Source organism: Chrysemys picta, chromosome 11, assembly GCF_011386835.1.
Source record: "Chrysemys picta bellii isolate R12L10 chromosome 11, ASM1138683v2, whole genome shotgun sequence".
Lineage (NCBI taxonomy): Eukaryota > Metazoa > Chordata > Testudines > Emydidae > Chrysemys > Chrysemys picta.
Window position 1 is genome coordinate 3,115,503 of NC_088801.1, and position 23,907 is coordinate 3,139,409.

Genomic DNA, 23,907 nt, shown 5'->3' on the forward strand with positions numbered 1-23,907 from the left:
TGCTCATGAGGGCTCTGTTCCCCCTCGCTGCCTGCAGCCCGTGGGCTTCTGATGCTGTCCTGCGGCTGCCTCCTCCCCTTCAGAGTCCTGGACACTCAGATTCCTGGGGTCTGTTCCCAGCTCTGCCAGTGACTTCTGGGTGAGTCATGCCCCCCTGTGCCTCGGTTTCCCCCTCTATAAAAGGGGGGATAATACACAGGGCGGTGGGCCTTAACTACCTGCTGGCTAAAGCGCTTTGGGATCTCCTGAGGAGAGATGCTAGCGAAATGCAAACTGATGATTCCTTGGGGCCCCCCGGCCCGTTGCATTTTCTTAATTTATCCTGCACCCTTTTAACGTCCCCTCTCTCCTTTACGCAGCTTTGATCTCTGGAGGCGGGCGTGGTGCCGGGGGGGGGTGTGTGCCCGGGTCTGGTAATGCGCTTGTGCACGTTCCGTTGCACACTGAGGCAAACTTATCTCAGCCCAGGCAGGAAGGAAGGGTGTGGTGGGGACGGGCAGGCTGTGCTTCGGGCAACTTGCAGTCTGGATGCCCTGGCCTGGCCATGGACACCTGCAGAACGTAGAGAATCACGGAATCATAGAATATCAGGGCTGGAAGGGACCTCAGGAGGTATCTAGTCCAAGTCCCTGCTCAAAGCAGGACCAACCCCAACTAAATCATCCCAGCCAGGGCTTTGTCAAGCCTGACCTTAAACACCTCTAAGGAAGGAGATTCCACCACCTCCCTAGGGAACCCATTCCAGTGCGTCACCACCCTCCTAGTGAAATAGTGTTTCCTAATATCCATCCTAGACCTCCCCCACTGCAACTTGAGACCATTACTCCTTGTTCTGTCATCTGCTACCACTGAGAACAGTCTAGATCCATCCTCTTTGGAACCCCCCTTCAGGTAGTTGAAAGCAGCTATCAAATCCCCCCTCATTCTTCTCTTCTGCAGACTAAACAATCCCAGTTCCCTCAGCCTCTCCTCATAAGTCATGTGTTCCAGCCCCCTAATTATTTTTGTTGCCCTCCGCTGGACTCTTTCCAATTTTTCCACATCCTTCTTGTAGTGTAGGGCCCAAAACTGGACACAGTACTCCAGATGAGGCCTCACCAGTGCCGAATAGAGGGGAATGATCACGTCCCCCGATCTGCTGGCAATGCCCCTACTTATACAGCCCAAAATACCATTAGCCTTTTGGGCAACAAGGGCACACTGTTGACTCATATCCAGCTTCTCATCCACTGTAACCCCTAGGTCCTTTTCTGCAAAACTGCTGCCTAGCCACTCGGTCCCTAGTCTGTAGCAGTGCATGGGATTCTTCCGTCGTAAGTGAAGGACTCTGCACTTGTCCTTGTTGAACCTCATCAGATTTCTTTTGGCCCAATCCTCCAATTTATCTAGGTCCCTCTGTATCCTATCCCTTCCCTCCAGTGTATCTACCACGCCTCCCAGTTTAGTGTCATCTGCGCACTTGCTGAAGGTGCAGTCTACGCCATCCTCCAGATCATTAATGAAGATATTGAACAAAACTGGCCCCAGGACCAACCCCGGGGCACTCCGCTTGAAACCGGCTGCCAACTAGACATGGAGCCGTTGATTGTTACCCGCTGAGCCTGACGATCTAGCCAGCTTTCTATCCACCTTACAGTCCAGCGGGATGCCCTGCTGGCAGGTCTCACCCGTTAAGACACCAGACTCCCCAAGGAAGGAGAGTCCTGGGGAAAGCCAGAGCTCAGCAGAGAACTTCTCAATGCTTCCCTGTGTGTGCATTTACTAGTGGAATTGCCCCCCCATCCTTTTCTCCCAGGCCTGCTGCCAGCGATTTGGAGGGGGGAGGCTTCTCAGCCTGGGAGAAGACGAACCAGCCCAGCTGAAGATGGGAAAAACCTATTGGTTCCCCTGGCCCTTCCCCAGTAGGGGAGTGGCTGAAGACTGTCTGTTCCCATCACACCCCAGTGCCTTCTCTGCACTCATGCTGTGGCCAGCCGGGCTGCCCTTTCCCCAGAGACTGGGCTGCAGGAGGGAAAGGGCACAACCTGCCGAATGCCAAAGGAGGTGATTACATTGGCAGAGGAGCAGTTACTCCCCTGGCGAATCCGGGGATCCGGTCGCCAGTCTGCAGAGAGCGCTGCCATGTGTGAGTTTGCTTGTTTTATTTCTAGCTAGAGTGATATGGGGGGAATAGACCAGCTTTAGCCCCTAAGGAAAGGCACTTTATTCGGAGCGATTGACGTGGGGTTGGCTGTTTATGGCGAGAGGAGATGATTTGTATCTGAGATCAGGGCTCCGCTGTGCCCAGACGCAGCAAGAGATCGCTCTGTAACTCACTAGATAATTCATTTTCAGTTTCAAGTCTCCATGGTGAAGGTTTCTCATTAGAAGGATCCACGTTTGTATTTCTTGGGTGGGAGACTGGGACTCAAGCCCTCGGTCACTTTCCTGCTCCGCTACAGCCTTCCTGGGTTGTCTTGGGCCAGTCTCTTAGTGTTTCTACACCTCAGCCGCAGAATGGGGAAAATGGCCCTTCTGTTTCCTATGGCTGTTGGGAGGGTAAGTTCATGAAAGCAGTGGTTCTAAACCAGGGGTATGCGCACCATGGGGGTACGCGGAGGACTTCCGGGGGTACGTCAGCTCGTCTAGTTATTTGCCTAGTTTTACAACAGGCAACATAAAAAGCACTAGCCAAGTCAGTACAAACGAAAATTTCCTACAGACGCTTGTTTATACGGCTCTCTATACCATACGTTGACATGCAAGTCCAATATTTATATTCCGATTGATTTATTTGATAATTATATGGTAAAAATGAGCAAGTCAGCCATCTCTCAGTACCAGCGTGCCGTGACACTTCGGTATTTTTATGCCTGGTCTTGCAAGCAAGTAGTTCTTAAGTGAGGTGAAACTTGGGGTACGCAAGACAAATCAGCCTCCTGAAAGGGGGACAGTCATCTAGAAAGGTTGAGAGCCGCTGCAGGAAAGGGTGTGAGGGGCTCAGATACTTCAGGAGTGGGGCCAGCTAACGACCTTTCTAGCGGAATGAACTAGATTTAAAACCGACAACGTTAAAACTTTTACTCCTCTGGAGAGCATCAATTTCAGCCTGTTTAAGATGGTTTCAACTAATCCCAGGGCTGCTAATTTGAACAGTGAGGTGAAAAACCCACTCTCCTACGCAGCTGTGCTTATTAAAGATTGGGCTGGCACTTTTCAGAAGAGTTCTCCCATTGTTCTGGCCACATTCCCACCAGGGGGGAATTCACTTGCTGCCTCTCCCCCTTTTCCTGTTGAATTTAGATACAGAATGCTTTATCACTTCCTGCCCTGAACTGTTTCACAGCGTTCCTGTGTGCTGTGAAATAGCTGCTGCGTTCCACCCCAGAGGTGCCTAGATTTCGCTGCTAGGTGAAGGACCCGACATACCAATAAAGCCTGTGAAGGATGTTGGATGACTGACGGTACATAAGAACATAAAAATGGCCCTACTGGGTCAGACCAAAGGTCCATCTAGTCCAGTATCCTGTCTTCTGACAGTGGCCAGTGCCAGGTGCCCCAGAGAGAATGAACAGAACAGGGAATCATCAAGTGATCCATCCCCTGTCGCCCATTCCCAGCTTCTGGCAAATAGAGGCTAGGGACACCATCCCTGCCCCTCCTGGCTAATAGCCATTGATGGACCGATCCTCCATGAATTTATCTAGTTCTTTTTTGAACCCTGTTATGGTCTTGGCCTTCACAACATCCTCTGGCAAGGAGTTCCACAGGTTGACTGTGTGTTGTGGGAAGAAATACTTCCTTTTATTTGTTTTAAACTTGCTGCCTATTAATTTCATTTGGTGACCCCTAGTTCTTGTGTTATGAGAAGTAGTAAACAACACTTCCATGACTGGTGTGGAGAAAGTAGATAAGGTTTTATACACCTCAATCATATCTCCCCTTAGCCATCTCTTTTCTAAGCTGAGAAGTCCCAGTCTTATTAATCTCTCCTCATACGGAAGCTGTTCCACACCCCTAATCATTTTTGTTGCCTTTTTCTGAACCTTTTCCAATTCCAATATATCTCTTTTGAGATGGGGCGACCACATCTGCATGCAGTATTCAAGATGTGGGTGTACCATGGATTTATGTAGAGGCAACATGATATTTTCTGTCCTATTATCTGTCGCTTTCTTAATTATTCCCAGCATTCTGTTCGCTTGTTTGACTGCCGCTGCACATTGAGTGGATGTTTTCAGAGACAATAAAATGTGGGTTTTATTATACTCTGGGCCTCACCTCCACTTCCCACCGTGAGGCTCTGTGCAACTAAAATTACTGTCCCTCAAGTTCCCAGTTGGAGGGTTCGTGGGTGTAAAAAGAACTATGAGAATTTTCTGGTGATTGGTAGAAAGGGGCCCTAGAACACTGGTTTTCAACCTTAAAATTTTTGACTGGAGATCCCAGACCCCTTTGGAAATCTAAGATGTAGTCTTCCACCCCCCAGGGGCCCCTGGACCACAGCTTGAAAACCACTGCCCTAGAAGAAGCAGCTCCCACACCATCAGAAATATTTCTTTTTGGAAGAGAGGAGACTTTTCCCGGTCACTGCCTCTTAGCCAAGATCCTGCCACCTGGAAGGTCCCAATCCTGCGCTCAGCTTTCTGTGGGCCAAGCTCACAGGGGATATGCAAACATTTCACCTGGAGAGCACAGGTTGGAAGCAGGCCCTGAGTTAGGAGTTGCATGCTACAAGAAGAAAGACGCTCTGACCCTGTCATCGTCGCTGGTTTAAATGGGAACCCCGGGGTTACTCCCTCCTGCCTGGATCATATGAAACGAGTTAACAGGTCTCAGCCCCATTTGTACTGACCAATTTGTCCATGTAATAAAACCCATCAGCGCCTTTTCACACGCCGCCCTTATCTAGCACCCATTTGATTTTAAAGCACTTTCCACCGAAGTGGGCCGCTGGAATTAACCCCATTTTGCAGGTGGGGAAACTGAGGCACGATGATTTGGGCAGGGTCACTGGCAGAACTTGGAATAAAACTCAGCTCTCCCATCCAGTGCCCTCTCCGCTGGCTCCTGGAGGGGGTCAGCCAAGAGGCTGGGGACGGAGTGGACCACTGGAGCTGAACGTTCCTCCCACTCCGTGGCTTGTGGGATGCGCTCCCTGCCGCTGTCCCTTGAAGTATGGAGAGACCTAACTGAGACAGGACCCCATTGTTCTAGGTGCTGTCACATTCTAATGGGACAAGACAGCTCAAGGGAGGAGTAGAACTCCCTCTGCTTCCCAGGTGGGGAAACTGAGGCAGGGAGCCATCAAGTGACTAGGCCAAGGTCCCCTGGGGAATCTGTGGCGGAGCCAAGCAGGGAAGCAAGCTCTCATGAGTCCCGGTTCAATGCCTTAGCCCGGCTGAGCTGGGGGTTAGCAGAAGCCATTGCCCTGCTGGCCACGCGTTTCCCCTGAGCCGAATCCACTTCAAACCAGCAAACAACATTTTAATGAAATAAAAGCCGAGCAGCTTGTTCCGCTGCGTCCTGCTCGGAGCTGGGGGGGGTCTGGCTTGATCAAAGGCTCCTGCCGGTCATTATCTAGTTGTAAGGATGTAATTGGCTCCCGGCGTGGGCAATCTGCCGACTCCCTACCGAGCCCGCTCCTTCCCCGGGGCTCTTTATGGGTCCATTAAAGGCGCATCCCTGTGGCTGTTATTGCCCTGCCTCGGCTGCGGCAGCCGCCTGCGGCTCTTGCACCGAAGGCAAAGCGTGTTTCCCCCGGCGGAAAGCGTTTTATGAGTCTCTGGCTCTTCGGAAATGAGCCGGGTGGCAGGTGCCCAGCTGCCGGTGGGTTAACTCAATGGGCTGTGAATGGAACTTGGGCTTTGAGGCCTCGTTGCTGGGTGCTCGAAGCGTCTCTGTCCTCCGGCTGGGGCGTCCAGTCAGTTTAACTGCGCTGGTCCCCAGGCGGTCCCCCTACCTTTCCCAGCAGGGCGGGCGCGGGAAGGGGCATTGCCTGGGGCATGGATTGGCTCCCATCCTGGCAGTCTCAGCCAGGAGTCCCTGCGTGCCGGTGGATCTCCTGGGGGAGGACAGGGCCGGATTTCCACTGACGCACAGTAGGCACGTGCCTAGGGGCGCCGGTGTTCTAGGGGCACCTAAAAGTAAAAAGTGGGTTCAAAGTTAATACAGCTCCCCAGCGGGTGGCCGGGCTCCTGGCGCGGGTTGGTGGCCGGCCAGCGTGTGGGGCTGGAGCAGGGTGAGCGTCTGAATCAGCCCGCCTGGGGGTGCTGAATGTTCTGAGCATCCCAGCCCCTTCCTAATCTCAGTCACCCCCACCCGGGCCGGGCAGGGAGGGGTTGGGGGCGTGGCTGGTGCCCCCTTCATTTGCACTGACAGAGCACGGCTGCTGCACACCGGGCTGCGGGAGGGATGGAAGACACTCGGGGACCACTCGCCGTGGGGAGGGGTACAGGCCCCTCCTTGCACCTCGCCGGGGGTGCGTTGGCTGCACCCCGGCTCGGGCTGGGAGCGCTGGGCACAGCGGAGGGTCTCGTGCTTTCCCGGGGAGGTTGCATTTATAGTTCTTTTCGTTTTATTTTTTACGGAAAACACGAAGGTCAGCGGTAGGCGGGGAGGCGCGCGCTGAAGAAGCTGCGCCTAGGGGTGCGTTAGGTGTGGGAGGGTCATTGCTCGCCCAGCCGTTGCTCGCGCTGTCCCTGCTCTGGAGATAACCGGGGACCCCTTCCGGCAGCCCTACATTCGCTTTCAAACAGTCGGAAACTCACAGGATGCTTCAGAGGCTGGGCCCGGCCCCCTGCCCCCAAAGGGAATAAGTGCCCGTCGGTCCCCCCAGCTGGGCTTCGCCAAGTTCTCATGGGCCGGGAGTTCCTTGCCACCCAGCCCGAAGCCAAGAGCAGGAGGAATTTCTGACGGGCCGACGGCTGTTGGGTATGCTGAGAGCTGCAGGTGAAATGTCCTTGGCCTTGGGAGACTAGAGGCAGGTGGGTCAGTTGGACTTCCAGGGGCTTCCACTGCAGAGAAAATGTTGGGTTCCTGGAGGTGGAGAATCCTGTTGGGCTGTTAACCCCTGTCCTGCTGCACGCAGGGCCCCACCATGGGCCCTTCAGCCGGCGCGACAGTGACATCTCCACAGTTCCTTTCGAAGCTGAGCTGAGTCGGCGTGACGCCCCATAGAGCCGCACGGGGGCTCTGCCTGGCCGGCGTGATTGCAAAGGGGTCTCACAGAAAGGCAGAGATGGTGACAGGCCGAGCACAGTGTGGTTGTAATGACCCTAGGTTGCATGTAGATAACACCTGTCACCCCCGCATCTCAAAGCCTCTTGCCCAGATTATTACAGATGGGGAAACTGAGGCATGGCAAGCCAGACTAGTCCAAGGTGACCTACCGATTGTCTCCTCCTCCACCCAGACGTTCTGTCCCAGTGTGGGCAGCGACAGGGAACGTCAACACACTAATCTTCTCATCGCTTCGACCAACCTGAAGTTCAGCTGCTATGAGGCCCAAGGAGCAATAGGTCTGAAGAGGACTGAATTGTAACAAAGCACTTGCCATAGGTACGGGAAGTAGGGGTGCGGGGGTGCTGCAGTGGCCCTGTGCCCCGCTTCCCAGCTGCTGGTTCTGTGCATAAAACCTGGGGGTGCTTCCAGTGCCTATGCCCTGCTCCCTGCCCTCCACCCGTGCTCCACTCCCCAACCTCACCTGGGGCCCGAGGCCTGGCGCCTGCCCCAACTCCGCTTCTAGACCTCCACTCCCAGACCTCTGCTCCTGGGGCGCTGTGCCTGGCTCCCTGCTCAGTGAGGGCCCTATTCCCAGGGCTCCACTCCCAGCCCCAGCTGTGGCCTCACCCCCCTTACCCCTGTCTGGGTCCCCCCATCCCGGAGACACAGCCCTGCTCCCAGCCTCGGGGGTGTGGGGAGGGGATAGGGGAAGGGGGTTGGCTTTCAGCACCTCCACTACTAAAAATGTTCCACCACCACTATGCATCCGAAGAAGTGAGGTTTTTACTCACGAAAGCTTATGCCCAAATAAATCTGTTAGTCTTTAAGGTGCCACCAGACTCCTTATTGTTTTTGTAGATACAGACTAACACGGCTACCCCCTGATACTTGCCACCACCACTGGCACTAGCAGACAATGCATACAGAAGGGGAGATCGTTGACAAGAACGGGAGCTGGGGTGGCTGTATTAGCCAGCCAATCTCTGAGTAAAGTACCCGATTCCTAATCTCAAGCACTTTTTAACATGTTGATTTTCATAACACAGCAGAGAGACGTTCACAATCTAACCAGGCTGGTTGGTTAGGTGGCGATCGAGACTTTTCAGTGCTACTGCCCAGAGTGAACGATCTGTGGTTGAGACATACGATTCAAACGGAGGTTTAGAACAAAGAGGCCTTTCTCGTGCCGGTTTGACGTTGTGGTTCTGGACAGTTGGACGTTCACAACGATCAATTTATTTATTTACCAGTCGCTGACTATGGGCAGGAATTCAATCCAATCTCTCTTGGCCCACGGTCATGGCGCTGGGAGTGAAGTGGAGCCGATCTCTTGCAATGATAGCATGAGCTGTTCGGTTTTGTTTCCTGTGTCGGAACTGCCCGGCTTGTGGACAGGTGATTTTTGTAGACGTTGCTCTTTAAATAAACCAAAGCAATATCAAGAATTACATCTCGAGCTATTTATAGCTATGGACAACTACTTATTCATGTTCTCACGTACGTGGCTTTTTAGATCAACAATTCATTTAAATCTGGGGGGTTTAAAGGCTTTTTTTGTACATTTTGCTGCTTTGTCTTCTGGTTGAAGGGGGCACCGTGTGCAGTAGCTTAGACTCTTGCTCCGAGTGTCATGGGATCTTTCACAGCCATGAGTGGGCATATGAGTAACTTGGTTTTATGCCTGAGTTTAAAAAAAGGTTGGCGCTCCCTGCAGCACAGCGCCCCCTATTGGGTCGACCACGCCGCTCCCTGCAGCACAGCGCCCCCTATTGGGTCAGCCACGCCGCTCCCTGCAGCACAGCGCCCCCTATTGGGTCGACCACGCCGCTCCCTCCAGCAAGCGCCCCCTATTGGGTCGACCACGCCGCTCCCTGCAGCACAGCGCCCCCTATTGGGTCGACCACGCCGCTCCCTCCAGCACAGCGCCCCCTATTGGGTCGACCACGCCGCTCCCTCCAGCACAGCGCCCCCTATTGGGTCGACCACGCCGCTCCCTCCAGCACAGCGCCCCCTGTTGGGTCGACCACGCCGCTCCCTGCAGCAAGCGCCCCCTATTGGGTCGACCACGCCGCTCCCTCCAGCACAGCGCTCCCTATTGGGTCAGCCACGCCGCTCCCTCCAGCAAGCGCCCCCTTTTGGGTCAGCCACGCCGCTCCCTCCAGCAAGCGCCCCCTTTTGGGTCGGCCACACGGCTCCCTCCAGCAAGCGCCCCCTGTTGGGTCGGCCACGCTGCTCCCTCCAGCACAGCGCTCCCTATTGGGTCGGCCACACGGCTCCCTCCAGCAAGCGCCCCCTGTTGGGTCGACCACGCCGCTCCCTCCAGCACAGCGCTCCCTATTGGGTCAGCCACGCCGCTCCCTCCAGCAAGCGCCCCCTTTTGGGTCGGCCACACGGCTCCCTCCAGCAAGCGCCCCCTGTTGGGTCAGCCACGCTGCTCCCTCCAACAAGCGCCCCCTTTTCGGTTGACCACGCCGCTCCCTGCAGCACAGCGCCCCCTATTGGGTCAGCCACGCCACTCCCTCCAGCAAGCGCCCCCTTTTGGGTCGACCACGCCGCTCCCTGCAGCACAGCGCCCCCTATTGGGTCGACCACACGGCTCCCTCCAGCACAGCGCCCCCTATTGGGTCGGCCACATGGCTCCCTCTAGCAAGCGCCCCCTGTTGGGTCGGCCTCCAGCACAGCGTCCCCAGCCCCGTCCTGTGATGTTGGGCTCAGCACTGACTCTGAAGAGCAAATGCCCCCTGCTGAGCCCCCTCCAACTCCTCCCCCCTCCCGCCCAGCGTCCTGGGTTGTCCTTGGGGGCCCTGGCCAAACACTGATCAGACCTGACCTTTGTAAGTGCCTTGGCGGCAGGGAGGTGGTGGTCTCCTGTTTGTACATAGATTCATAGATTCTAGGACTGGAAGGGACCTCGAGAGGTCATCGAGTCCAGTCCCCTGCCCGCATGGCAGGACCAATACTTTCTAGACATCCCCGGGGTGGGGGGAGGATCCAAACGACAGGAAGGCTGCGGAGATCTTACACCATCTGTGCCCGATATCATTGCTGCAGGCTGGTGTTGCTTAGACAGGAAATGTTGTTGCTTATTCATGAGCCGGTTAGGCTCTCTAGGGCACGTCACTGTCCCAGCGGTCTGGGCAGAGAATAACGCTGCAATGTGGTCTCTTTCCCGGCAGGAGGCTCCGGCTGTCCTGGGGGAGAGTGGAGGATGAGCCCCGTGCCCCCGTCTGCAGCGTCACCCGGCTGTTGTCACGCGGTACAGGCTGACCCCGTTCCGACCTGCCACCGGCACCGAGCGGAAGGATGAACGCTTCCGGGGATGCAGAGAGCATCCGGAGGTGCGTCATCTGGCTCTCAGACCCACTCTCGCTCGTCATCATCCTGGCCAACCTCTTCATCATCCTCGGGATCCTCCGCAACCGGAAGCTGCCCAGGGCCGCCAGCTGGTTCTTTCTCAGCCTCCTGTTTGCTGATCTCCTGGCCGGGGTGGCCCTGCCCTTCATCCCCAGGATGCAGTGTGAGAATAACCGGGGCTACCACAGCTGCTTCTTTGTTCATGTGACCCCCAACTACTTCTTCCTCGCCTTCCTGGCCAACCTGCTGGCGGTGCACTACGAGAAGTACCTGTGCATCCGCTACCCGCTGCACTACCACCACTTCTGGGTGCACCGCTGGGTGCCCCTCTGCCTGCTGCTGACCTGGGCGCTGCCTTTGATCTTTGCCTGCCTGCCGGTGCTGGGGTGGAACCAGTGGGGCCCCAACTCCAACTGCTCCTACAAACAGATCTTCCCCCCGGCCTACCTCTACCTGGAGATCTACGGCTTCCTCATCCCCTCCATCCTGGCCATGGCCTTCATGTCCACCCAGATGCTGCGGGTGGCCAGGCACCAGCTGCAGGAGATCAAGAAGGTGCTGCGCTCCGTGCACCAAGGCCAGGGCCCCTCGGAGCTGGAGCAGCAGCTGGAGCTGAGGCACGCCAAGTGCATCGCCAGCCTCTTCCTGATCTTCCTGGTGTGCTGGGTGCCCTACGTGGCCGGCCTGCACGTCTCGGTGCTGGCCATCCAGAACCACATCTCCATTGACAGATACACCCTCCTCATCCTCACCTGCGTGGGCAGTGGCAGCGCCGCCGTGGTACCCATCATCCTGGGGCTTAGCAACCGCCAGTACACCCAGTTCTGGAGGGACGTGGCGGCCAAGGGCTACGCTGGCTGCAGGGCGCGGTGCTGCGAGCGAGGGGAGGCCGGACGCCACCAGGATGGGACGTCACAGAGCAGGGCCCCCTGTCCTCCGGCAGAAGGGCTGGCTTCAGCTCCCAGCTGATGTCCTGGCCCCTGCGATGGAGACGCCAAACCTGCGACCGTGGCCTCTTGCCACAACAAGACAAGGCTGGGATTCACTGGAGATGCAGCCGCTGGGGGGTCAACGTGGACCTTCCGGAGGGATCCAGTGATTTACTGGGCCGTTATATTTTAATGACTGAGGTGGGTAGGTAACCTCATCCTCCCCCGCCCACACACGGAGGCTGGGCTGGTCATTGCTGTTTTCTGCACTTTGATTGGTCTAAAGAGCAAGCGTGGGTCTAATGCTCCGTCCAATCAGATTTCGGTACGTTCGTTTTTCAAAGCAGGCCGTCGATTCCGTGAACGATCTCGGCTTCTGAGTGGCCGGTTCCTCACTACACGATCCACCCTCCTGCAACCGGATTGGCTGGGGTGGCTTCCATCTGGTGTGCTTCCATCCCACGACGATGCTCATCAATTATATTTGTCCCCCGGGGGTAAGACCTGAGTTTCTGGGCTGGTGTGGGACCCGATCCTGCCAGGGTCTAAAGGGTGCCCTAACCTCTCAGGGTCAGGGCCGCCAGCATTCTCAGATCCTTTGCTGAGGTTAACCCCGAGGTGAATGTGTGACGTCGCTGCGCCCCGTGGGTGCAGACTACAGGGCGACGTCTGAGGCCCTCTATTCTTGCTGCCAATGGGGCTGGGAATTCCTGGGGCCCCAGTACCCTCGCTGGTGCAACTTGAAGAGACTCCCTCCCTCCAAGTGCGATTAGACGAGAGCACCCCCTAAACAGTGGGGTTACTGCTGCTTGGGTCCCAAATCGGACTAGGGCCTGGCACCCCCGTGGGGCCAGAGACAGGAACTTCCAGGGCTTATATCGCTGCAAGGCAGAGCTCCGTTAGCAGCCGCTTTTCCTTCCTGTTCCCGCTAAGCCGAGCTGCTGCTGTGTCTGCCCGCAGAGCAGGAAACCAGAAACTCCGTTTCCATGTGGGTAAAAACCGCGGCCCCCAGTGAGCAGCGCTGGCGGAGACAGAAAGTGACTGGCTGGAGACCTTCCTTGGTGGGGAGAGGAGCCTATGGGATTCAGGCACCTTCGCCCCCTGTACGCCGGTGCCCAGGGCCGTCTCGGGCCTAGGTGCCCTTCAGCCTGGCTTCATGCATGGTCCACCTCAGACCACCTCTCCCGCTGAGAGGCACAAGCGTCAGGCCATGGAGCAGGGAAGGAGGATCCCGTGTGGCGGGGTCCCGGCACCTGGAGTGGTCAGTTCTGGGCACACTAACCCCCCCAACCCAGATCCTGGACTCAGCCCAATGCCTCCCGCTGTGGGCTAATGCGTTTGCTGCTGGGCCCTGTTCCTCGTCCTGCTTGTACGTCACTGGTTGGCAGCGGGGGGAGTCCTGCTGAACGGGGGAGGGAGTCGGCTGAGCCCGGGATCCCGGCTCTCCTGGAATGGATAGTCCGGTTACCACTTCCTCGGTCGCTGCAGCATGTTCCCACCCACTGTTTATCCCACAGCGCAGCTCTTCTGCTTTGCCACTGTTTATTTTTTTCCATGACGCTGTTTCCAGGCCTCGTGAGGAACTTCCATCCCGGCTGGGCCTGCCCCACCAGCCGGCTCCAGGGCCCCGTTTCTGGGCTCCCTCCTTGTTTAGCGGGCGATTTCTGGGGATGGCCGTGTTGGGATCGAGCCTTGTCCCATCACTCTCCGGACCTGGATCCAGCCCTCCCCAGGAGCTGGGGGTGGGGGAAGGACCCTGAGGGGGCTGGGACGCGCCACAGAGAGACCAGCCCGTTTTTTATGTCCAGAGGCTGGGAGTGAGGTTAGTGTTGAGGGAAGGGAACAGAGCAAGGACATCCAGGGCCAGGTCTCTCCAAACGGCTCCACCAGCACCCCCCAATCCTGATCCCCAGCCCCCCCAGATATTCCACTCCAGGCCCCCACCCCACTCTGCTGATGTCCCTCCCAGCTGAGCTGTGGCCGCCCCAGGGTGCCCCCACCACCCAGGCCAGGCCGGCGTGGGCTGGAGAACAGCCAGATGCCGGAGCGGAGCGAGACGGGCCCCCGACGGCTCTGTCCCCGTCAGGTCTCTGGGGACCTGCAGCCACTGGTTCGATCGCCGAGTCCCAGTGCGTCATTATAAACCAGCACGGTGCACAAGAGGCAGTGGTGGGAGGGGGAACCCCTTCTGTGTGTGTGCGAGGAATGGAAAGGGGGTGCTCCTTTGTCTATACATTTCCTGGGGGTTCTGTTGCCTGCATGCCCCCCACCTGAGTCCAGGTGCCAGCCTGCAGCACCCCTATTCTCCCCCCATTAGCTCTGGATGTGGGTGTCCATTTGGATGCGTCCCGTTCCCCTCTAGAGTCCTGCTGCCCTGATTGTGGGGTCCCCTTCCCCCCACAGGGCTTCCTTCCAACTCCTGGTGCCCTGAATCTTCCCTGGGGCCCCCCAGTCAGTCCTGGGGCTCATATCTCACACCCCTGGCCCTGGTGCCTGCGTTGTCCCTTCCCCTATCTATGCCATCTCGGAGCCGTGTCCTGTTTTCCATATCACCCACCTCTTTGCTAAGCAAATGGGCGAGCCCCGGGATTTGCATAGGGAGCTGGCGCCATTGGAGAGACACGCAGGGCCTGCTGGCCCTTCACAGCAGCAAGGGGACTGGGGGTGCTTCTGCCGCACCCTCTGGCTTGAAGTCGTAATAACAAACACCATCATCCTCCCCGCCCCAGCCCGGTTGGGTCTGTCCCTCCACCTGTTTGCATGCGCCCTCTCGGGGTTTGCATAGCCCTGGGTCCGCCTTTCCTGGCTCGCCCGCAGCCCGCCATCTCTGCTGCTGGTCTCGTGGCTTCACTTCCTTCTCTGTTAGCAGGGAGACGAACCAGAGCAGGAGAACCAGTTTGAACCAGTATTTCTACCTGAACCAGACCCAGAATTTTCTCCTGCCTGCCAAACCCCCCGGAAAGGTGGCTAACAGAAAGGGCCAGCATTTTTTGAGCTCACTTTTAAAAAAGCTGCTAGGATCGTACGTTTGTTAGTAGCCAAGCCAAGGCAAGAGGCATGTGATTGCGGCCAGAAAGGCCTGGCCCAGGCCGATGTGGATGGGCTGAGACTAGAAGGAGGCCAGCCCCCAAGAGCAGGGAGGGAGAGGGAGGCAGCGGGAGGCCCAGAGCTAGCCGACCACTTTCTGAGACTCCAGCCCGGGGAGAGAAGAGGTGGGATTGTCCCTTAGCAATAACTCTTCAAACCCAGGGGGAAACGTAACGGTTCGTTAATCCTTCTCCTCCTCCAGCAGGTCTCCTTCTATCCATCCCCACCCCCTGGGGCAGCTCCTCACGCCAACTGCCCCAGGCCCCAAGTTCCAATGTCTCTTTTCACCGCCCGGGTCCAATACGCCCGCGCAGGTGTCAGAAGATGGTTCTTGAGTTCGCGCAAAGTGTTCATAAAAAAACGACTGTTTGTTCGACAGCCCAAAAAACACTAGGAAAACTCCTGTGAAATGAAAGTTAACAAATAAATGAATGGTCAAACAAACCGTTTTCCGTTTCGACTCTCTTTTTGGAGTTTGCGCCCACTAATACTGAGATTTGAGCTGAGCCGGTAACCGAACCGTTATTGTCTTTTGGTGGCTTGAACCAGACCCGGACCCAAACACCCTCATTTCAACTGAACCTGGGCCTGAACCGAACCAAAATAAATACCGGGCCGACGCCCTGCCCTTAGCACTGCCCAGGAGTGCGGCTGTAGCAGATGAGGTCAGAGGTCTCCTTCATCCCCTTACGATTCTGACCAGCCCCAGCGTCTCTCACTGTCTGGCAGAACTAGGCATCTTCCCAGCATGTACCAGCTGGCTGGCGGGACAATGTGCTGCTAGCGAGGGCACCGGTGTGGGCGTGAAGGAGACTGCCCCCAGAGGGGAGCAACCAGTGTTGCTGGAGATGGGCAAGACACTAGACCCCCCCCGGGTGACTGTCCCAGACCTATAAGGAATAGGAGCAACTGTCACAGGGCATCTCTGGCTCAGGGAGGGGGAACTATGGGGAAGGTGGACCGCGGTTTCAATGGCATTACACTGGATCTCCCGCATTGACAACGAGAGCAGAATTCGGCCAGACACCTTCACCGTTTGCCCTTGGTTACCTCTGGACACTGGCTGTTCCCTCCGGCCTGGCCTGCTTTGTGCCAGGAGCCCACAGTACAGAACCAGGGCAAATCAAACGGGATCCGAATACAGCCAAACCTTGGAACCAAAGTCCGGGAGCCAAACAACCACTCAACTGCTTTGCATTTGTGTTGCTACCTAGCTATCGCCCACCAGAAATGTGTGCATGGGGCAGCAGAGACCTTGTCTTCTCATTTGGCTGCCACAGAGTTAATATAGGCAGGACATCTTCCCCTTCTCTCAGGCTTAGACCCAGTCCCCATGCTGTAGCCCAAACGATCTGCTCTCTGGGTGACTGTGTTGGGCAGGTGAAGGTGTTAATGTGGTTTGAAGGATGCCCATGGTCATATACCTGCAGTGAGGCCCCCTACCTGTGACCTCCCAAGCTAAGGCGTCTCGAGTGGCTGGCACTTGGATGGGAGATGCTCCAGGTAAAAATTCATAGGGTTGAAGGCCAGAAGGGACCTTTCCGATAATCTAGTATGACCAGGCCCGTGATTCCTTCATCATCCCCGTCACTTCTGTTTGGGCTCGAGCATCCAGTCATGAATTCCAGAGATGAAAGCTCCAGGTGAGTTGTTCCAGTGGGTAATTATCCCGGTACCAATTCCAGTGATAACGCAATCCCTGCGTGTCTAGCTAGGGAAGTGCTTGGAGATCTCTCAGGCTGAAAGGCAGCAGAGAGAGAGAGACGCAGGGCAGGGTTCTTGCGCCCATTCACAGGGGAAGTGAAAAGAGGCCCCCTGATTTCATTGCCTGAGCTGATGGCCTGAGTTGACCTGGGAAGCTCAGGCCATCCCTGGAGTCTCATCTTGCAACCAGAAAGAGGATCTGCAGCCGCACCTCACTTCTGCTTCCCTGCTGGGGGTGCTCGGGAGAATCTCAGCAGCATGGGAATCAGCAAGGGCGTGAGGAGGAGAGGGCAGTGCATGGAGACATCCAGTCTGGCCTCTGCTGAACTCCTGGGGTGGGGAGCGGAATCTCCCTGAAGAATCACTGTCATGGGGCCGGTGGCCCTCCACAAGGAATCAAGCCCTCACTGGCCCCATGACGGCCCTATGAACTCCGCCTGGGAGCCTGGGGTACTGTGGGCGGGGGCTTATTGCCGTTTGGTAGTGGAGCATCTGAACCCTATAAGAAGGCTGCAGGAGCAGTCCAGATGGGGCTCCCCAGGTAGGGAGAGGGAGGGAGAGGGGCCAGGGAAGGGCTGCGAGAGAGGAGAGGTAATGAAAAGGTAGCTCCCAGGGAGGGAGCGGGTAATTTGAAAGCACCTGAGAAAGAGAGAACTAAAAGACTAGGGAAGGCGCAGGGGAATGGAGAGACGGATCTGGAGGAGGGACTGGTAACCTCAGTTTGGATGGAGAGGAATGGGTGGGCCCGGAAGGCCGGGGACTCGTGACTGCTTTTGGGAAGAGAAGAACGAACTGGAGACTAAGACTGTTTCCGGAAGCTGGGTTGACCTGTGTTAGTTTTCATTCCCAAGGCGTTGCTGACGAGGCCAAGCGCTTGTGTTCTACTGGGCGGAAGGCAGGGCCGGCTCCAGGCACCAGCCTGGCAAGCAGGTGCTTGGGGCAGCCACTCCGGAGAGGGGCGGCAGGTCCAGCTATTCGGCGGCAATACGGCGGACGGTCCCTCACTCCCGCTCAGAGCAAAGGACCTCCCACCGAATTGCCGCCGCAGATAGCGATTGCGGCTTTTTATTTTATTTTATTTTTTGGCTGCTTGGGGCGGCCAAAACCCTGGAGCCGGCCCTGGCGGAAGGGAACTGGAGCAGCTCACGGCTGTGAGTGCCAACTTCCAGACAGACCGGCAAGAAGCAGGGCAGTGACCCCAACCCGGTGGTATGTTCTAGCATTAGATTTCACCAACCCAGTCACAAGTGTGAACTGCTCAAGCACTATACCCATCTCACCATGGAGTCACAGACAGCCACGCTGGGCACTCCACTCTATCTCGCCACCCAGGCAAGCTGGATTGTGATAGCTGGTTGCTATACACCAAAGATCACAAAATATTCAGGTTACGCCCAGTCCCAAGAGACCAGTCACTTACCCCAGGTCAATTTGCACCTTAGATCTCACACCAAAGACAGCACTTGTCACCAATCCTATCGCAAGCTAACGAAGGATTTATTAACTACGAAAAGAAATGAATTCCAAGGTTAAAGCAGGTAAACATAGATACACAAATGAGTTACAGTCCATGGTTTTAAAAGGTGACAGAGTTGTTGTAATCTGTCAGCTCTGAATGGCTTTTAGGGCTAACCCCGGTAGACCCTGGGGATCTCTGCTTCTCTTTCGTAGCTCCAGGCCAGTGAGAGACCAAACAGATGAAACCTATTTTTAGTTCCTTCTTTCAGAATTCAAGCTGATGGGACAAGCCCTTTTCCATGTAGCCTCTTCATGGGTGTGAAGGGGCGATTGACACAGTCATTGTATTGTGATGTTTCACAATGGCCCATTGAGTTCTGAGAGCCCTTCTTGTTGGGCGGGAGATGGTTCCTCCTGACAGAGTCACGGCAAACTTTTTTTTACAGTTAGAAAGCAAAGATGTAAATGTTACTTTATAGCACGTGATAAAGCTATTACAAGTAAGATTAATGTAGGCAGCAACTCACAAGCATTTCATAACGTCTAAACACACTGTTATAAATCCAATACCCGTCTTAGCCAGACTAACACCCAGGTGAAACAGACGCTTTTCCCGCAATGAATTAGCCAGTGTCACACAGGCCCAAACCCAGAGTGCAATCTTGGACAATCACATGTCACGTTTCCAACTTTGGTGATTTTAGCAGGAATCGTACGGTGCTGGATGTTTTACTTAAAGCCCCAGCATCTGGAGTCACGTGAATAGGGGAGAATCTCAGCTGTCTGTAAAAAAATAAGTGTCTAGCTCTCATGGCTGCAGAGAAAAACCTGAGTGTGTGAGCTACGGGCTCAAAAGCCAGAAGGCAAAGAAAGCAACGCAAAGTGTAGCTCTTCAAATCTCAGGATTTTTAAGACAAGCCGGTGATTTTCTGGGCCTGTCTCGTGATTTTCTAATGTTTCTGGCTGGCGGCACCATGCACCTCATGACAAGAACCTCTTCCATCTCCTAAAAGCGCAGGATTTCTAGTCTTCCCCGGAGAGGCACAGACATAGATGGAGATGACTTACCAGGTGCTAGCTCTCCCCTGTGCAGGAGCTGGGACAGGAGTGATCCTGAAATGAGTTCTCCAGTCTGGTTTTAAGTGACTCAAGCAACGTGCCTTCCACCATGTCTCTAAGTGCATGGATCTCTCTCTCGCTTGCAGATGAGGGTCTCCAGCCCGGGGAGAGAAGAGGTGGGATTGTCCCTAGCCGGCTTTTCTGATGCACTCGTCCCTTTGAGATTGGCTGGAAATGATCCCCCCCAGGGAGCAACCGGAAAAAAACCTAGCCGCCAGGTGCCCGTAGCATGATGCCACCTCCCCAGCGTAGCAGTGAGGGGCATCGTAATGAATGCCCAGAAGGGCCCACCTCCGCAGCAAGTGCCCAGCGAGCTTGCAAGCTGGTTAAGCTCTGCCCTTCAGCCTCCTTATGCGTGTGTCCCACAGAAGGGCAGGGAGCTGTACTCGGTGGTGAGCTGGAACCGGTTGTTAAATTTAGAAGCTGGTTTAGAACCTGTTGTTAAAGGTGTTGACGTCACTAGGCCTCACCCTAGGTAACTCGGGAGGGTGGAAGGCCACTAGTTTCAATGAAGCCTTCCTGCACTAGGCCCAAAAGAACCAAACTTCGCCCATGTTTAAACTCTAATCGACCTCACAGGCCAGGTGCAATTGGAATGTGTAAGCAACCAGTTATCTGTGTGCAACCCCCTGCTCACACCGGTATCAAGCGGAGGCCTGCGTGTTTCTGGCTGAAGGGAAAATAACAGTTCAAAGGGAAAAAGGACAAGATAACGGTTTAAAGGAGCTACTAACAAGCTGGACTTATGGCTGTCAAAATAATCTAACTGCTTAAATGTAATTGCTATTTGCTTAGTAACTATTACCAGGGACGGGAGGGGTAGAGAGAGAGGAATGGGGGGGAGAGGGGGAGGGAGAGGTAATGGGGGATGGGGGGGGGATGAGGCTTGACTGCAAAAATGTGTAAAAGAAGAAAAACTGTTTCTGTTAGTGTGCTTGATCTGAGACTTGCCTGTCTCCTTGCACCACTTTGAGATCTCAAATAAACTTTGTTTGCTTCTCCACCCGGGTGTGTTCATTGGCGCGAAGCACACCGGGCAACGAACCCCGCTGTTGCTGTCCTCGGGCACTCTGTGCTGGCAACAGTCTTGGCGCCCAACGTGGGGCTCGAGGCTGAAATTTAGCCTTGCCCAGACCCCTCTCGGAGGTCGACAGATTGCGGTGACGCCCGACGCCCAGCGTGCACCGGTGACTTTACCGGGGGCCTCAGCGGAGAAGTGGTTTGGTCGACCCCGGAGGGCACAACGGTACAACACGCTCGAGTAGTGGAGAAGCAGCTGCAGGCGACGGTGGGAACCGGTCCCGTGAAGAGGGTGACGGTGCAGAACTGGACCCTTGGATAAGGTAGGAACAGTCCAGTGGGGACTTTACCTGTTTTGACCTGGGGACGCCCAGTGTCTCCCTAGAGTATGGGGCAGGGACAGAGTACTGCAGGCAGGGCAGTACTTAGAATGCATTCTGGTGAACTGGAAAGTGTTTGGATCGGATCCATTGACTAAAAGTAAACTGAAAAGGTTCTGTACAGTAGACTGGCCTCAGTACCAGCTAGAGGACCAGGAAAGGTGGCCACCGGAGGGATCACTTAATTATAATACGATCCTTCAATTGCTTCTGTTTTGTCAGCGAACGGGTAAATGGAATGAACATATGTATGTACAGTTGTTTATGTTGCTAAGAGATAGATCAGATCTTTTGCAAAGGTGTAATTTGACTCCGACAGGTTCGGTAGTAACTATTGTTAGTCCCCAGAACCCTCCCCCGGTTGTGATGGCAGAGTCGGTGTCCCCTTCGGCTCCAACACCCCCACCATATAAAGACAGGGTGCCTCGGGCTCCAAAGATCGCCCCCTCAGTAGGGTTCTATCTGTTAGTCACTGAGACCGTGGTGGCCCGCCCAGGATCACAAGATCGCCTGGCCACTACTATGCAGGTCTAAACGCATGTGCCTTTTAACCCGGTGGACCTAGCAGCCTTTAAGGCACAAGCAGGGGAATTTTCTACAAACCCAAGCAAGTTTATCTCGGTCTTTGAGGGGTGTCTGGCTAGCCATAAGCCTGACTGGGACGATTGTAATGTCCTTATGCGGACCCTGCTGTCTGAGGTGGAGCGTAATCAGGTTGTGTCTAAGGCACGGGAGGAGGCACAGCGTAGACATGAGGCAGACGCAGCACACGTCCCTGCTGCTGCAAACCAGGTCCCTATAGCAGACCCCCGGTGGAATCCCAACGAGCCGACGCATCTCACCGGTCTCACCTCCTACAAAGAACTGCTTTTACACGGTCTCCGCCATTCGGCTGTCCGACACAACCATTGGGCCAGGCCGTCTGAGTTCACCCAAGATGAAATAACCCTCACCTTACCCCCCGAGAATGCCTGGAGAATGACCCTTGCAATTGAGCCCTCAGCCATGCAAGCCCCAGAGTGGAGCCAGTGGGAGGACAAAAGGAGGGTTAGAAAGCAGCTTTGCTGGACAGTGTTGGCCCAGGGATTTAAAAATTCCCCCACCCTTTTCGGCCAGGCTCTGGCCAGAGACTTGGAGGAGTGGGACAATGAGGACAGGGTCCTCCTCCTGCAATATGTGGATGACTTGTTAATTGCTGCTGTGGGTCTAATCCCTTGCCTTAAAGCCACTATGAGCCTCCTGAACTTTGTTGGACTCCGAGGATATCGAGTAGCACAGAGTAAGGCTCAGATCGCCCTCCCAGAAGTACGGTACTTAGGATTTTACATAAGGCGGGGGGGGGGGGGGGGCGGGGAATCAGCTTTCAAATGAAAGAACGGAAGCTATCTGCCAAGTTCCTATCCCAAGCAATCGTAAGCGACTCAGGGCATTTCTGGGCATGGCAGGCTTCTGCAGAATATGGATCCCAGAGTTTGGACTGTGGGCTAAACCCTCATACAAATGCGTTAAGGGAGCGGATCATGACCCCTTTCACTGGTCCTCAGAAGCCGACAAGGCATTTAAGGTTTTAAAAAGGAAAGGTATTGGACACCAGAGGTTGTACCCAGTGGATTCCTCAAAAGTGGGTGTTCTCGTCCTTTGTTGTGGTGTTCTCGTCCTTTGTTGCTCCAAAGCTCTGTATAAAAGTTATTTTACTGGAAGGGTGTATGATGGCAATGTGTATGTGTTCATTGTTGGGAAAAGGTGTATGAGTGAAGAGTGGAAGTTTCCTTTGTAGGTTAAAAGAAGCCAAGAAAGGGGAAAAGGAAAAAGAACAGAACGAGTTAACTGGGGGAAAAAAAATATAGCTAGCAAGCTCAGTCCAAAGATAAGATGCTGGCCCCATCCAAGGACATTGTTCACAGCTAAGACTTGGCTGACAGCCAAGAAAAGGGGGGCCTGAATGTGCCCAAGCAACTATGATAGGGTTACCATACGTCCGGATTTTCCCAGACATGTCCGGCTTTTGGGGGCTCAAATCCCCGTCCGGGGGGAAATCCCCAAAAGCCGGGCATGTCCGGGAAAATCGGGAGGTCAGCCGGGCCCGCGGGGAGCCGGTCAGCCGGTCAGCCGGGCCGGCGGGGAGCCGGGTCAGCCGGGCCCGCGGGGAGCCGGGCCGGCGGGGAGCCGGGTCAGCCGGGCCCGCGGGGAGCCGGGCCGGCGGGGAGCCGGGTCAGCCGGGCCGGCGGGGAGCCGGGTCAGCCGGGCCCGCGGGGAGCCGGGCCCGCGGGGCCGGGAGCCGGGGGGTGCGCCAGGCCGCCGGGGGCCGGCAGTGCTGGGCGGGCCGGGGGTAATCGGCCGGGGCCGGCACCCCAGGGCCCGAGCCGACCCAGGCTGGAAACGCCGGGGGGCCAGCCTGGGCCGCGCCTCCTCCCCCCACAACCCCCTTACCTGCTTCAGGCTTCCCGCGAATCAAATATTCGCGGGAAGCAGGGGAGGGGGCAGAGACTTTGGGGAGGGGGTGGGGTTGGGCGGGGCCGGGGGCGGGGCCGGGGGCGGGGCCGTGGGCCGTGGAGTGTCCTCCATTTGGAGGCACAAAATATGGTAACCCTAAACTATGAGATCTGCAAAACACTGCCAGGCATTAATGAAATGTGTTAGGTTTCTTTTCTCACAGATAAAAGAAGTGCTACCCAAAGACCCTAGCAGCCCTGCCAGTCATTGAAACAAGATAACTGAGTCTATGTAAAAGTCCACCAACAAAAAAACTGCTTTGGCCCCAAAAGAAGAAAAACTGTTTCTGTTGGTGTGCTTGATCTGAGACTTGCCTGTCTCCTTGCACCACTTTGAGATCTCAAATAAACTTTGTTTGCTTCTCCACCCGGGTGTGTTCATTGGCGCGAAGCACACTGGGCAACGAACCCCGCTGTTGCTGTCCTCGGGCACGCTGTGTCGGCAACAAAGGGGTGGGCAATCTCCGGCCCGTGGGACCGTCCTGTCCGGCCCGCCTGAGCTCCCGGCTGGGGAGGCTCCCCCGCCTTCCCCCCTCTCGCAGAGCCGCAGCATGCCGCACCGCCGGCGCCAGCGCTCTGGACCGCACCTGGGCAGCTCTGCAGCTCCTGCCGCTTTGAGCGGCATGGTAAGGGGGTGGGGCTGCGAGCTCCAGCGGACTGCGCGGCATCCATACACGCTGCCCTGAGCAGCATGGTAAGGGGGCCGGGCCGGGGCTGGGAGGAGGGGTTGGATAAGTGGCAGGGAGTGGTTGGAGGGGGCGGAGGTTCTGGGGGGGTGGTTGGGGAACGGGCAGGGGGTTGGGTAGGCCTGGGAGTTCCGGGGGTCTGTCGGGGTGGTGGTGGATGGGGGGGTCGGGGCAGTCAGGGGACAGGGAGCGGGGTGAGTTGGGTAGTGGGTGGGGTCCTGGGGGGCAGTTAGGGTGGGGAGGCCTCAGGAGGGGGTGGTCAGGGGACAAGGAGCGGGGGCAGTGGATGGGTTGCGGGTTCTGAGGGGGGCAGGACATGGCTGGGGGTCGGAGGGTGGGGACAGGCTGTTTTGGGAGGTCCAGCCTTCTCTACCCGGCCCCCGATACAATTTTGCAACCCCGATGTGCAGGGCCGGCTTTAGGAAGTGCCGGGACCGATTCAAACGGTTTCGACGGGGCCCCGGCAGGGATGGCT

General features: G+C 56.1%; 1 protein-coding gene across 1 annotated transcript; it reads left to right on the forward strand.

Moving 5' to 3' along the window:
• Nucleotides 1-1,136: 1,136 nt before the first annotated feature.
• Nucleotides 1,137-15,017, forward strand: GPBAR1 (G protein-coupled bile acid receptor 1). Its single transcript, XM_065561377.1, has 2 exons — nucleotides 1,137-2,125; nucleotides 10,380-15,017. The coding sequence occupies exon 2, from the start codon at nucleotides 10,507-10,509 to the stop codon at nucleotides 11,524-11,526; it is 1,020 nt and encodes a 339-aa protein (XP_065417449.1). The 5' UTR covers nucleotides 1,137-2,125; nucleotides 10,380-10,506; the 3' UTR covers nucleotides 11,527-15,017.
• The last annotated feature ends 8,890 nt before the right edge of the window (nucleotides 15,018-23,907 follow it).

Coding starts and splice junctions, on each gene's coding strand:
- GPBAR1 (XM_065561377.1), top strand. CDS start 10,507: ATGAACGCTTCCGGGGATGCAGAGAGCATCCGGAGGTGCGTCATCTGG.